A 14,566-nucleotide genomic window follows, 5' to 3' on the forward strand; every position below is an offset into this window, starting at 1 on the left:
AATTAAAATTCGAAAATTTTTTCTAAAGCCTCCAGGGGACTTCGTTTTCGCACGAAAAAATTTTATGTGCCCTTATTGCATCCGGACCCACAATTTTCAAACAAAGAGATGAATTTTCCTACAAAAAAAATACGAATTTTCAATAAATACAGATTTTTTAATCAAGGCAAAAAATCCAAATTGTTTAGGTTTAAAGCTAAAGAAGAATAATTTTTTAAATAGTTTAATTTTGATCCCGAAAAGTTGATTTTCCAACAAAAATATTAATTCTCAGCGAGACATATAATAATTCGTATTTGAAATAAAAAACTAATTTTTAACAAAATAAGTTAATTTTCAACGAAAGAGTTGATTTTTCAACAAAATGATCAAATTTTCAACAAAATACTGAAATTTTTAACCAAATAATGGAATTTCCAATCTAAAAGGATACGTTCTAAAAAATGCACTATTTTATATTAAAACAAAAAAATATATTAATATGCCACCAAAAGAAATTATTTTTAAGACAAAACAAAAAACGAATTTTTAAATAAAAAAGATCAATTTCCCACCAAAAATGAAAAGTTGAATTTTAAATTTTTTAAATTAATTTGCAACAGAAAAAAACAAGAAATTTGTAACAAAATAGTTAAATTTTAACCAAAGAAATGAATTTTCAACTAAAATTATGAATTTGAAATTAAAAATGCGAATTTAAAAAAAATTAAGATTTTTCAGTAAGATAAAAAATATCTAGATAAATTGTTGAAGTTTGAAGCTAACATGAGAATTTTCTGTAAAGTTGTTAAATTTTGAACCTGCAAATATGATTCTTCAACAAAAAAAGACGAAGGATCAATTAAAAAAAGATCAAATTTCTAGCAAAAAAGTAAATCGTACATTTGTGAGTACTCGAATTTTGAATTGCAAAAAATCAAATTTGAATTGTGATAGTTGAATTTTAATTTAAAACAAATTATTATTTTTTTTTTTAGAAAGGAACCAATTTTCAACCAGATGATTTTTAAACTAAAATAATAAAAATATAAAAAATATGTTTTTAATCAGTTGTCTTCTTCAACCAAGCAGTTTAATTGTTAATCAAGATAAATAAATTTTTAAGCAATAATCTAATATTTCAACAGCAAAATTTTAATTAAAATAAACAAAAGTCGAGTTCACAAAAAAAATCAACAAAATAGTTGCATTCTCAAACAAAGAATATTAATTTCCCAATAAACAGTTTCTACTAAAAGAGAACATTTTTAAAACTTTCAAATCAAAAATATAATTTCCAATTTCGCACCAGAAATGTAAAAATTAAATTTTTAGTACAAACAATTGATTTACAACAAAAAATTCAACAAGACAGTTGCATTTTTAACCAAAAAAAGCAATAAAAAAACAATTTTCTAAAAATAGTTCATATTGCTGGCAGAGTGCAATTTTCAATGAGATCATAAAAAAATTAAAAAAAAAAAATAATTTGCAACCAAAAAAAACGGATTTTTTACAAAAAAGTAAAATTTTCAGCCAATGTAATGAATTTTTAACTAAAATGATAAATTTTCCAACAAACAAAATAATTTCTAATAAATATTTTCGAGCCAATAAACAAAAATATCATACAAATTGTTAAATTTTTAAGCTAAGAGAATATTTTTTTGTAGAAAACTTAAATTCTCAACCCTGAAATACGAATTTTTATTAAAGAAGTTAACTTTCAAACACAGTTGTATTTGTACCTTAAACAATTAATTTTCAAAGAATAATATAATATTTCATTAAAAAAAAAGATTTTACTTTTAAATAAACAACAGTTGAATTGAACAAAAAAAACGAATTTTTATGAAAATAGTACAATTTTCTACTAAAGAGTTTAATTTTTAAAATAAAAAAACTAATTTTTGAAAACAAGGAATAATTTTGAAATAAAAAATATTAATTTTCAACCGAAAATGGAACAGTTAAATTTTCAGTTAAAACAATGAATTTGAAACAAAAACAAAAATAATTTTCAAAAAATTATTTAATTGTTAACCAGAGAGATGAATCGTGAAACGAACAAATTAATTTTTCACAAGTTTAATTTTCGATCGAAAAAACAGTAATTGTAACTAATAATGTTATATTTCAGCAAAAAAAAATTAATTTAAATAAACAACAGTTCAATTCGACCAAAAGACAAAATTTCACTAAATCATACATTTTTAAACCAAAAAGTCAAATTTACAAAGAAATAGTTAAATTTTCAACCCAGAATAAGAATAATAATGCGAAATAAATAAATATATAATAAACAAAATAATAAATATAAAAAAAACGAATGCAAATACAAGGCTAAAAAATTACTGACAAGAATGTTATAACAGTGTGGCCTCAAAACTTCATTTTCAAAATATCCCAATTTTTTCCTGACCATTAATATTCAAAGACTGAACAAAAACAATTTTTAATTTAATTTTTAAAAATTTTCAACTTTTTCAAGATATTTTTTTACATTTAGGGACTTTTTCTTTACAAAATTGTCTGACTTTTCCCTAATTTCCATGTTTTTCCTGACCTGAAGTCACTATTAATATTTAAAAATTTAAAGAAATAGAAAAAAGCAAGAAACAAAAAAAATTTATAAACGAAAGAAAAAATAAATTTCCTTGGATTTTATCAACAGGAACGAAATAAGAGTAGAGGCGACAAACTTTCGAAAGCTGTGAGTAGATGGCGATCCTAAAATTTTCCGACGGTAATATTTTTCCACTAAAAGATTCAAAATTTAATCATTGTTTTTAATCAAAATTGAATAAGGTCCTGAAATTTTTAATTAAATTCAATTTCGATATGAAATAGATTTATATTGAAACGCTTGAATTTAATTTCAGTTTCAATTATAAATTTAAAGCATTTGTTTTACTAAAAATATTTTTAACGATCCGAACCTGATTTATTTTGTTTTATTTTATCTTTTTTAAATAACAGCTTTTTCAGATAAAGATAAAAAAAGTTGACTTACCACTCGCATATTTCTGGATAGAGAATCTTGTTATCGACTTTAAACCTGAAAGGAAAATAAAAACATATTTTTCAATCAAATTTCATCCTATTTGTTTTCTCATTCAAGATTGTTAATTTATAAATATTTATTTTTGATATTAGGTTTTCTGAACAGCTAAATGTAATAGAAATTTTGATGTTAATTTTTTTTTGTCTACATGGTCTAGACACAATAGTTTTTTAATATTGATTTTTTTAAATTATGAAAAAATGCTCTCTAGGCCATGCAAATAAAAAAAATTAACATCAAAATGATTAAATTATGAATTTTATATAATTTGTATACTATAAAAAAAACCTACTTTTCAATTCCATCGAAAACAGCTTCTCGTGCTGGAAGTCCACTATCTGAATTTGTTCCATTCTGGAAAAAATAATTTTGAATATTTTCAGAAGCGGTTCAGTATTTCAATTTTAGATAAAAGGATTTTCCCGAAAAAAAGGATATTAAAATCAAGGACGGATTCAGCAAATAAAAAATATAATAAATTACAGAAATTTTTCTATTCTGTCTTATATGGGGTACAATTTTTTCTAATTCATCTTTTACGAATTAAGATTCAACTTCTTGGTTTTAGGTTTACCTACTTTATCAAGCAATAATTTTTTTTTAATTTAAAATTAACATTTTTTTTTATTAAAACATCAGTTATTATATTTTGTATAGAAAATTAATCCTTTTAGGTTGAAAAACAACTCCTTAGTTGAAAGTTCAATTAAATCATGAAAAATTTCTTTTTTTTATTGAAAATCCATCATTTTAGTTAAAAAATTAATAGCTTGGTTGAAAATGCATCCCTTTTTTGTTTAAGATTCAAATTTTTTGGTTAAATTCAATTTTTGTTTCCTAAATTAAAATCTTTTTTTTTGCTGATATATCAACTATTATATTTTTTATTAAAAATTAATCTCTTCAGGTTGAAAAATTAACTCGTTAGTTAAAAGATGAACTACTTTCTTAAAAATTCATTTTATTATTGCTAAATTTATAATTTTAGTAGAAAATTAATCTGTTTGGTTGAAAATTGTACTAATTTCTTAAAACTTCCCTTTTTTGCTAAAAATTAATGTTTTCAACTGCAAATTTCACTATTTGTTTACATTATTCTTAAAACTTCATATTCTCGGGTTAATAATTCAATTATTTTGTAGAAGATTATTTTTTATTACATATTAATTTTTTCAATAAAAATGTAACTATTTTTGGTTGAAAATTGATGTCTATCTGATTGAAAATTAATTTTCTTGTTAAAAATTCATATTTTTATTAATAATTCAATTGATTTGTAAAATATTAATTTTTTAAATTAAAAGTTTAACTATTTTGGATTAAAAATTAATCTTTTTCGTTACAAAATTAAACTATTTGGTTGAGAATGTATATAGTTTTGTAGAAAATTCGTCGTTTTTCGTAGAAAATTAATCTTCTGGTTTACATTTTTTGGGGGTGAAGACTCATGTTTTTAACTGAAAATTTAACTATTTGATTCATAATTAACTTTTTTGTAGAAGATTCGTTCTTTTTATTAATAATTAATGGATCGAAATGAAAATTCATCTATTCTATTTTTGGTTAAAAATCGATTTTTTCATTTAGGAATTCAACTATTTGTTTAAAAATGTATACATTCTATTGAAAATTCATCGTTTCGAAAGAAAATTAATTATACAGCTGAAAATTTAAATATATAGTTAATGTATTTTGTTAAAAATTTCATTTTTAGGTCGAAAACTAATTTTTCTAACTTAAAATTTAACTATTTTATCAAAAACTAACTTTTTTGTTAAAAATTAATTTCCTTTGTAAATAAAAAATTTAACTATTTTTTAGTTAAAGATCGATCTTTTTAGTTTGAAAATTCAACTAGATGGTTAAAAATTCATGTCATTTATTGAAAATTTGTTTGTTTTTTTTGGTAGAAAATTAATCTTCTTAGCTGAAAATTCAATTATTGCATTACAAATTTATTTTGAGCTTAAAAGCTGATTTTTAAACTAAGAATTAAACTATACTGTAAAAAGATCTATTTTTTTGTTGAAATTTCATATTTTCGGGGTTTTTTTTTAGATAAAATAAATCTTTTGTCTGGAAAATTTAACAAATTGGCAGAAAATTCAACTATTTGGCAAAAAATGCCACTGCTATTTAATCGAAAATTGATTTCTTTGTTACAAATTTATATTTATTAATCCAAGACTTAACTGCTTTGTAGAAAATTCGTCTTTTTAGCCTGAAAATAATACAATTTGCTTTAAATTTTTATTTTCTTCTCTGGAATATTAAGATTTTTGTTTAAAATCCGTCTTTTTTTTATGATATTAATTGTTTTTTATTCAAAATTGACCGAAGTTTTTGGTTGAAATATCAACAATTATATTTTTCGCGGAGAAATTATTTTTAATATTTGAAAGTTAAAATTCTTAGAAAATTCATTCTTTTAATAAATTTAACTGTTTAGTTGAAAATTAACTTTTTTGTAACAAAATTCATATTTTTTAGATTGAAAATTCAACTTTTTTGTAGGGGATTCTTTCTTTTTATTGAAAATTAATTTTTCTAAATGAAAATGTATGTATTCCACTTTGGGTTAAAAATCGATTTTTTCATTTAGGAATTAAACTATTTGTTTAAAAATGCATAAAGTTTGTTGAAAATTCGTCGTTTTGGAAGAAAAATAATTATACAGCTGAAAATTTAACTATATAGTTAATATATTTTATTGAAAATTTCATTTTTAGATTGGAAACTAATTTTTTAAACTTACAATTGAACTATTTGGTTGAAAATTAACTTTTTTGTTAAGAATTCATTTCTTTTGAAAAAAGAAATTTAACAATCTTTTTATAGAAATCCATATTTTTAGCTTGAAAATTCAACTATTTGGATAAAAATTTATGTCATTTGTTGAAAATTTTTCTTTTTTGGTAGAAAATTAATCTTCTTGACTCGAAATTCAACTATTTAATTAAAAATTTATTTATTTCATTAAACATTTATTTTCAACTCAGAAGATGATTTTTTAACGAAAAATTTAACTATATTGTATAAAGATCAATTTTTTTGTTGAAATTCCATATTTTCAGGTTTAAAATTCAACTATTTCTTCTTAGAAATAATTCGTTTTTTTTTGTCTTGTAAAGTTAACAATTTAGAGGAAAATTCAACTATGTGTTAGAAAATGTAACAGCTATTTGATTGAATTTTTTTTCTTTCTATTTTTTTATTTATATTTTTGAATAAAAGACTCAACTTTTTTGAAGAAAATAGGTCTTTTTAGCTTGAAAATTAAACAATTTAATTGTAAAGTTTAATTTTCTTGTCTGGAATATTAAAATTTTTGTTTTAAAATCCGTTTTTTTTAATGAGATTAAGTGTCTTTTTATTAAAAATTAACAAAATTCTTTGATTCGAATATCAACACTTATATTTTTCGTGGAGAATTCATCTTTTATGTATTAAAATTCAACTTCTTTGTAGAAAATTCATTTTTTTGCAGGAAATTCAACTATTTAGTTTGAAAATTAACTTTTTTGTAAACAATGCAACTCTTTTGTTAACAAGTTAGTCTTTTTCGCTCAAAAATTCAACAATTTGCTTGGAAAACCAACAATTTTATTAACTATTATATTTTTTCTTGAGAATTCCTATTTTTTGTTGAAAATTTAACTACTATGTTAGAAATTAATTTTTTTTTTAATTCCTCATTTCAGTTGAAAATTCATCTTTTTGTTAGAATATTGAACTATAAACTTCATCTATTTTGTTAAAATGCAATATTTATACTTAAAATATTATGAATTTGGAAGGTTTAAATTCAAATTTAATATTAGTATGTACATTAATTTTATAAAAAAATCATTAATTTTCTTGAAAAATATCCACATTGTTTTTGATTTGTACACATAGAAATAATATGTTTTTATTACTTTTTTTTATCAAATCCCTTTCAAAGCTTTTTTCCAATGTCTTGAATTTTATTATATATTTATTAAAAAATGAATCGAAATATTGTCCAAAAAAGGGGAAAAGGGGAAACTTGGGTCGAAATTATCAGTTTGAGGTATTTTAGAGGATTGTTTAAATTTTAAAAAGGGGACAAGGGAAAGGGGAAAAGGGGGAAATATTTTTTTAAAAAAGGAAAAAAATGTGATTTCTTTTTAAAGAGGACAATAATACACATTTCAGAACTGGTGTATAGAGATAATATCTTTGACAGGAGGCCGGTTTCATCCCACGAGAGCGTAACAAAGTAAAAGTGATCTTACGTAATTTCAGTTTGAGTCAAATAGAAAGCCCTCGTCCATTTACAAACAATCTAGAGAATACGCAAATAACTGGAGCTTTAAATATAATTTAAAAATAAAATTTTTGGGAAGTTTAAAGCTGTTTTTGACCCCCCCCCCCCTCGCCAAAACCAAAATTCTATCAAAGCATAGGAAAATAGTGATTTTTTAAAGAAAATAGGTAATAATACTAGACAAAAATGAAATTGTGGAATTTGCAGATAAAAAAATTAATTTTTATTTAAAAAAAAACGAATTTTCAACAAAAAATTTCAATTTTAAACCAAGTTTGGTTTTAAAACCAAAACCGATTAGTTTAATTTTCTATCCAATTATTGAATTCTTAAACAAACCCAAATTAATTAAGACCCATTTTTAAATAAAAAGGATACATTTTCAACCAAAGAAATTAATTATTAACAACAAAAATGTCAATTTTCAACTAAAAGTAGAATAGTAACAATGTTAGTTCAAAGAATAATAATTTTCAACCAATAAAAAACGATTTTTCATAAAATAATTACATTTTCAACAAAAGAAATTAATTTTCAACTAAAATAATGAATCTTGCAAATATAAGAATTGTTATTAAACTGGTTCAACTTTCAATCAAGTAGGTGAATTTTCAAATAAAAAATAAATTTTCAACCACATAGTTGAATCTTCAACCAGTAAAATTAAGTTTCCAGCAAGAAGATTAATGTTCTAGGAAAAAAGACAACTTTTTAACAAAATACCTTAGTTTTCTACAAAATCAACAAAAGGGTGAAATTATCAGCCCGAAAACATGATATTTAACAAAATGGTTAGTTTTCGCCCAAAAAATGAATTTTTATAAAAATATTTTATTTTTACCAAATAGTTACAATTTAAATAAAAAATATTAATTTTTAACCACACAGTTTGATTTTCCACCAAATTGTTTAATTTTGAAGCAAAGAAAGTGAATATTATTTTCTACGAAACAGTTTATTTCTCAAAACAAAAATAAAATTTAGGACAAAAAAATTAATTTCCTCCTGGAAAAGACGAAATTTAACAAAATTCATGAATTTGTAACTTAATAAAAAAAATTTCAAACAAAAATGTAATAGTTAAATTTTCACATGAAAAATTTATTTTTATTTGAAAAAAAAACGAATTTTCTAAAAACAAAAATTCAATTTTAAACCAGAGGTGAATCTGGAAAAAATATGTTTTAAAAAATTTGTTTAACTTTCAATCAAGTTGCTGAATTTTCAACTAAGAAAGAAAACAATTTTAACCAGATTGTTAAATTTTCAATAGAAGAGATTAATTTTTTATAAAAAAAGACGAATTTTCAACTCAAAAATTTTATTTTTAACAAGAAAAGTTAATTTCCTACGAATAACTTAAATTTAGATGAAAAGTAGAGTAATTTTTGTTGAATATTTAATATTCAACCAGAAATAATATTCTACCAAGAAAATACGAAATTTCAATAAAATACATGAATTCTCAACAAAATTGTTAAATTTTAAAGTTAAGAAGATAAATTAGATACAGAAGGGTTGAACTTTCAACTCAAAAACATGACTTTTTTAAAGTTAATTTTCTGCCAAAAACTTGAATTTAGATACAAAAAAAACATTAATTTTCAACAAAATAGCTCAATTTAAACCAAAAATATTAATTTTCAATAAAAAAGTTAATTTTTAACCGCATAGTTTAATTTATTTATAATACAAATGGTAACTTTGAAACCCAAAATGGCGAACTATTGGAAAAATAGTTTAATTTTTCAACCCCAAAAATATAATTTTTTGACAGGAAGGTTAATTTTCTACAAAAGGTTAAATTTTCATAAAAATAGTTTGATTTTTAAACAAAAATATAAATTTACAGCAAGATGATTACTGCATTACCGAAAACACGAGTTTTAAACAAATAATATTAATTTTTAAGAACATTGTTGAATTTTAGAGCCTAAAGGACCAAGCAGTTACATTTTCCTTAAAAATAGTTTAATTGTTAACCACATAATTAAATTTAAACCAATAACATAAATTTTTAACAAAAAAGTTAATTTTAAATAGTTCCATTGTTAGGTAAGAAAATTAATTCTCAACCAAAAAAAACAACAATATTCAACAAGGGGTTCAACCCCAAAAATTCTTTTTTTAACCCAGAAGATTAAGTTTTTAAAGATGCAATAATTAAATTTTGAAACAAAGAGATGAACTTTTAAAAAATATAAATTTTTAACAAAAGAGTTTACACAAATAATTAATTTGTTACCAAAAAAATTACATTTTTATTTAAAAAATAGTTTAATTTTTAAAGAAATTGTTATATTCAAACCAAAAAATATGAATTTTTGGCAAAAGAGTTTAAACAAATAATTAATTTGCAACCAAAAAATTACGCTTTTATTAAAAAATATTTTAATTTTTAAACAAATAGTTATGTTTAAACCAAAAAATATGAATTTTTAACATAAAATTTAATTTTATACTAAATTTCTTTCAAATTGTTGAGTCCTCAACCAAGCCATATTAATTTAGAACCAAACAGTTGATAATTAATTTTCTACAAAAAAAGACGTATTTTTGTACAAAATGCATTAATTTTCAACTTGAAAAGATCAATTTTCCAACAAAAAATAAATTTTCAGCCAACAGTGAAATAGTTACATTGTTAGGTGAAAAAATTAATTCTTAACAAGAAAAAATGAAATTTCAACAAATTAGTTACATTTTCCAAAAAGGTGTGCACTTTCGACAAATGAGTTGAACCGAAAAGATGATTTTTTAAGGAGATGAATTTAAAAAGCAAAAAGGGAATTATGAACCAAGTCGTTCAACCGAATAGCTACATTTCTGACCAAGAAGATGACTTTTTAACAAATAAGTTTCATTTTCAACAAAAATATACAAAATTTTAACCAAATACTAGAATTTTTAACAAAAAAAGATGAATTCAGAAACAAAAAGCAGACTTTTTAATAAAAAAAATAACAAAACAAAATCGAACCAAAACTACAAAAAAAAAACATTTTTGGAAAATTTTTCTTCATCTGTGAAAATGTATAATTTAATTATAAATTTTGTATGACAAAAAATGTCGGTAAAGTAGGAATCGGATAAGTGTTATATGCCCTTAAGAGTTAAGGAATTGAAAATCGGGAAAAATTCAGGGAAAAAAGTAAGGAACATTTATGTACTAATAAACTTTCACTACTGCAAAAAAAAATAGCCGATTATTTTTTCCTATAATTGTGAAAATATATTAGTACATAAAGTGCCCTTAGGTACTTTTTATTATTTTTCCAAACTTTCAATTTGATATCTCATCTCATCTCATCTGAAATTTGCCTAATCCATAAAAAATGTCGGTAAAGTAGGAATCAGATAAGTGTCACATGCCCTTAAGGCCATGTGATTAGTGGGTCACGTGACCAGATTCCTACCATACCGACACTGTCTTTATTTCTTAACTTACATTCACATGAAGCGCCACATCAATTTGAAAATTTGGAATAATAAATAAGAAGTACTAAGGAAGGTCGGTCTGGTCCTAAATTTGTATAATTATGAAAAAAAAATTCTGTTGTAAATAATTTTTTGGTTTTTTTTCATAATTATTTAAATTTAGAACCAGGCCCACCTTTCTTAGTGCTTCTTATTCATTTTTCTGAATTTTCAACTCAATGTGGCGCTTCGTGTGAAAATAAGTTGGGAAATAAAAAAGTGGTGGTAAGGTAGGAATCTGGTCACGTGACCCACTCGTCACATGGACTTTAGCGAAAAAAAACGAAAAATGGGAGAAAGGGAACGTTTCTTTAAAACAGAAAAAAATACGAATTCTTTACAATTTATCACTAGGACAAGCACTAAATGTTATCTAAGTTTGTAAAGTTATTTCCACTGACCTCCCCCCGCCTTGTTACAAACCGTAGTTTTTAGCGTGGCCACCTCCCCCTGAAATTGGTCACGTAGTTTATGGAAGGACCCTTGCCGACATTTACTGACATGTAAGAATGCAAAGGTTCATGTCCGTGCTAAATTTAGCATTGACACGAACCCTTGAATGTTCTACATTCAAGTCGGTAACAGAAATCTGTCCCAAGGAAAAGAAATCTAAGCATGAATCTCTTTGTATTGAATAGTCAGCTCTAATATTGCAATTACGAAACGAAAATTTCTTTCTGGCGTTGAAAAGGTGATAATTAGAAGTAAATAAACCGCTCTACTGTGAAAACAGGACAAGTGGAACGAAATACTTTCTCCCAATCTAATTGCTGGTTTAACGACCAAAGCTACTTTTTTCAAATCAAATGTAAGCAGACAATATTTACTGAATTTTAATAATAATAAAAAATTAATAATGATAAAAAATAATAAAGTTGATTTTTCTACCAAATTTTTTGATATTCTAAGCCAAAAAGACGAACTTTATACCAAATTATATAATTTTTAACCAAATTATTAAATTTTAATGTTAAAAAGATTAATTTTTAACAAACTAGTTGAATTCTCAATTAAAACAGATTAATTCTATGTGAAAATGTCGCATTCTTAATTAAAAAAGATTAAATTTCTACCAAAGCAGATGAGTTTATGTTCAGCAATAATTTATTTTCAACCAAACAGTTAAACTTGTATCAAAAGAGATAAATCTTTAACCAAAAACTATTAATTTTTGACAAATTAGTTCAAATTTTAATCAAGCAGTTGAATTAAAAAAATAATAATTCCTAACCAAAAATATACTAGTTCATATTTGAAGCAAAAAAGTCGATTTTTCAAGCATTCAAACAGTAGTATGTTCAGTTAAAAAATTAGTTTTCAATCAACAAAAAATGCATTTTTAACAAAAAAATATGAAACTTATACCAAGAGCTGAATTTTCATTTATAAAACCTAATTTTCAATAAAATAATTTATTTTTTAATAAATCAGTTAAATTTTCAACCAAAAACAGATAAATTCTCAATTAAAAATATAATCTTCTATATTTTTAGCAAAAAGTCGATTTTTCAACAATTCAAATAAAACCATTTACTGTTTAAAAAATTAGTTTTCAATCTATAAAAAAATGAATTTTAAACAACATTCTTTTTTTAAGCAAAGAGATTTAATTTTTTACCGAAACAGATTAATTTACTTTAAAAAAAATAAATAATCTTCAATAAAATAATTAAATTTTCTGCCAGAGAGATGAATCTTCAACCAAAGAAGTGAATTTTTAAAAACTTAGTTCGACAATTATAATTGTTGATATTTAAACTGAAACAGATTTGAAAAGTAAATAAAAATTAGTTAAATTCAACAATAAACGATAAATTTTCAACCAAATAGTTGAGTTTTCAACCAAAATAGATTTTTTATGAAAAAAGACGGATATCCAAACAAAAGAGAAAAGTTTTTAAGAAAAGAGTTGACTTTTCAATGAAAGTGTTTAATTTTAAAGTCGAAAAGACGAAAAACAAAATTTTGTTTTAATCTTATTTTCATCTTATTCCCCATATTCTTTTAAAATTGTTTTTTTTTTTAACTAATTATTTCCAATAATAATTATTTAGCCTGGCTTTATGTTTTTGCCCTTCGAAAAATAATATAAACTTGAACATTTTTTAAAATAATACTTCCTCAGAAAAAAATATAAACTTTAGAATTTAACAAAAAATGCTTTGAATACCTCAGAAAATATATAAACTTTAAAATTTGAAAAAACAATACTCTGAGTACCGCAGAAGGAAATGTAAACTGTAGAATTAAAGAAAATAATAATTCGTTTACCTAAAAAAAAACTTAAAATTTTTTTATAATAATAGTTTTTGTAATTCAGAAAATAATACAAACTATAGAATTAAAAAAATAATACTTTTTGTACCTTAGAAAAAAAATTTAAAAGTTAAAAAATTAATACTCTGTGTAGTTTAGAAAAATATCAACTTTAGAATTTAACAAAATAATACTTTGTGTCCCTTCAAAAAATAAAAACTTTAGAATAAAAAAAATAATATTCAAAAATAGTAGAAAAAAATAAACTTTAGGATTAAAAAAAAATACTTCGTGTACCTCAAAAAAATTTAAACTTTAGAATTAAAAATAACAATATTCAAAAAATAGTAGTAAAAAACGTTCGAATTTAAAAAATAATACTTTGTGTAACTTAGAAAAAAATCAACTTAAAATTTTTTCTAAATAATACATTGAGTACCTTATAAAAAATATAAACTTTAGAATTACGGAAAATAACACTTTGTTTACCTCAGAAAAAAACTTCAGAATTTAAAAAAGTTACACGTTATGTACCTCAGAAAATAATACAAACTATAGATTTAAAAACAAAAAATACTTGTACCTTAGAAAAATATAAACTTTAGAATTTAACAAAATAATACTTTGTGTACCTTAAAAAAAAAAGATTTGGAATAAAAAAAATAGTAGAATATCAAATAAACTTTAGAAGTTAACAAATTAATAGTCTGTGTAGTTTAGAAAAAATATTAACTTTAGAACAAATCAAAAAAATATTCAAAAAATCGTAGAAAAAACATTAGAATTTAAAAAAATAATACTTTGGGTTGGTCAGAGAAAATAAAGGCTTTAGTATTAAAAAATTGATACTTTGTGTACCTAAGAAAGAAATATTAACTTTAGAATTAAAGAAAATAATACTTTGTTTAGCTAAGAAAATTTTTTTTTTAATTCAACAAAATAACACTTTTTGTACTTAAAAAAAAGAATATAAGCTTTAGAATTCAAAAAAATATTCAAAAAATATTAGAAAAAGAAATAAGATATCGAATTAGAAAAAAGTTGTGTACCTTATAAAAAAATATAAGCTTTGGAATTAAAAATAATAATATTAAAAAAGTAGTAGAAAAAAAACTTTCGAATTAAAAAAAATAATACTTTGTGTAACTCAAAAAAGAGTATAAACCTTAGAAGTTGGCAAAATAATAGAAAAAAATATAACTGTAGAATTAAAAAAAAATACATCGTGTACCTTACAAAAAATGTACTGTAGAATTTAAAAAAATAATAAATTGAGTACGTCAGAAAACATATAAACTTTAGAATTAAAAAATATATATTTAAAAAATTGTAGAAAAAGAAATAAGCTTTAGAAAATTAACCTATAAGAATATAAACTTTATAATTAAAAACAAAAATAATATTTAAAAAATAGTAATAAAAGAAATAAGCTTTAGAATACAAAAAAATACTTTGTGCAGCTTAGAACAAAAAATTCAATTTAGAATTAAAAAAATAATAGA

General features: G+C 22.2%; 1 protein-coding gene across 4 annotated transcripts in view; it reads right to left on the minus strand.

Moving 5' to 3' along the window:
* LOC117172436 (xaa-Pro dipeptidase) overlaps positions 1-14,566 on the minus strand; it is a 215,568-nt gene that overhangs the window by 51,392 nt on the left and 149,610 nt on the right. For all 4 annotated transcript variants that reach the window (XM_033360369.1, XM_033360371.1, XM_033360370.1 and 1 more), the window contains 2 exons: positions 3,336-3,397; positions 2,993-3,037 (listed from right to left, as the gene is read on the minus strand). In XM_033360369.1, coding sequence (XP_033216260.1) covers positions 2,993-3,037; positions 3,336-3,397 — 107 coding nt within the window. The remainder of the gene's footprint in view (positions 1-2,992; positions 3,038-3,335; positions 3,398-14,566) is intronic.

Source organism: Belonocnema kinseyi, chromosome 5 (genome assembly GCF_010883055.1).
Source record: "Belonocnema kinseyi isolate 2016_QV_RU_SX_M_011 chromosome 5, B_treatae_v1, whole genome shotgun sequence".
NCBI classification, from domain to species: Eukaryota; Metazoa; Arthropoda; class Insecta; order Hymenoptera; family Cynipidae; genus Belonocnema; species Belonocnema kinseyi.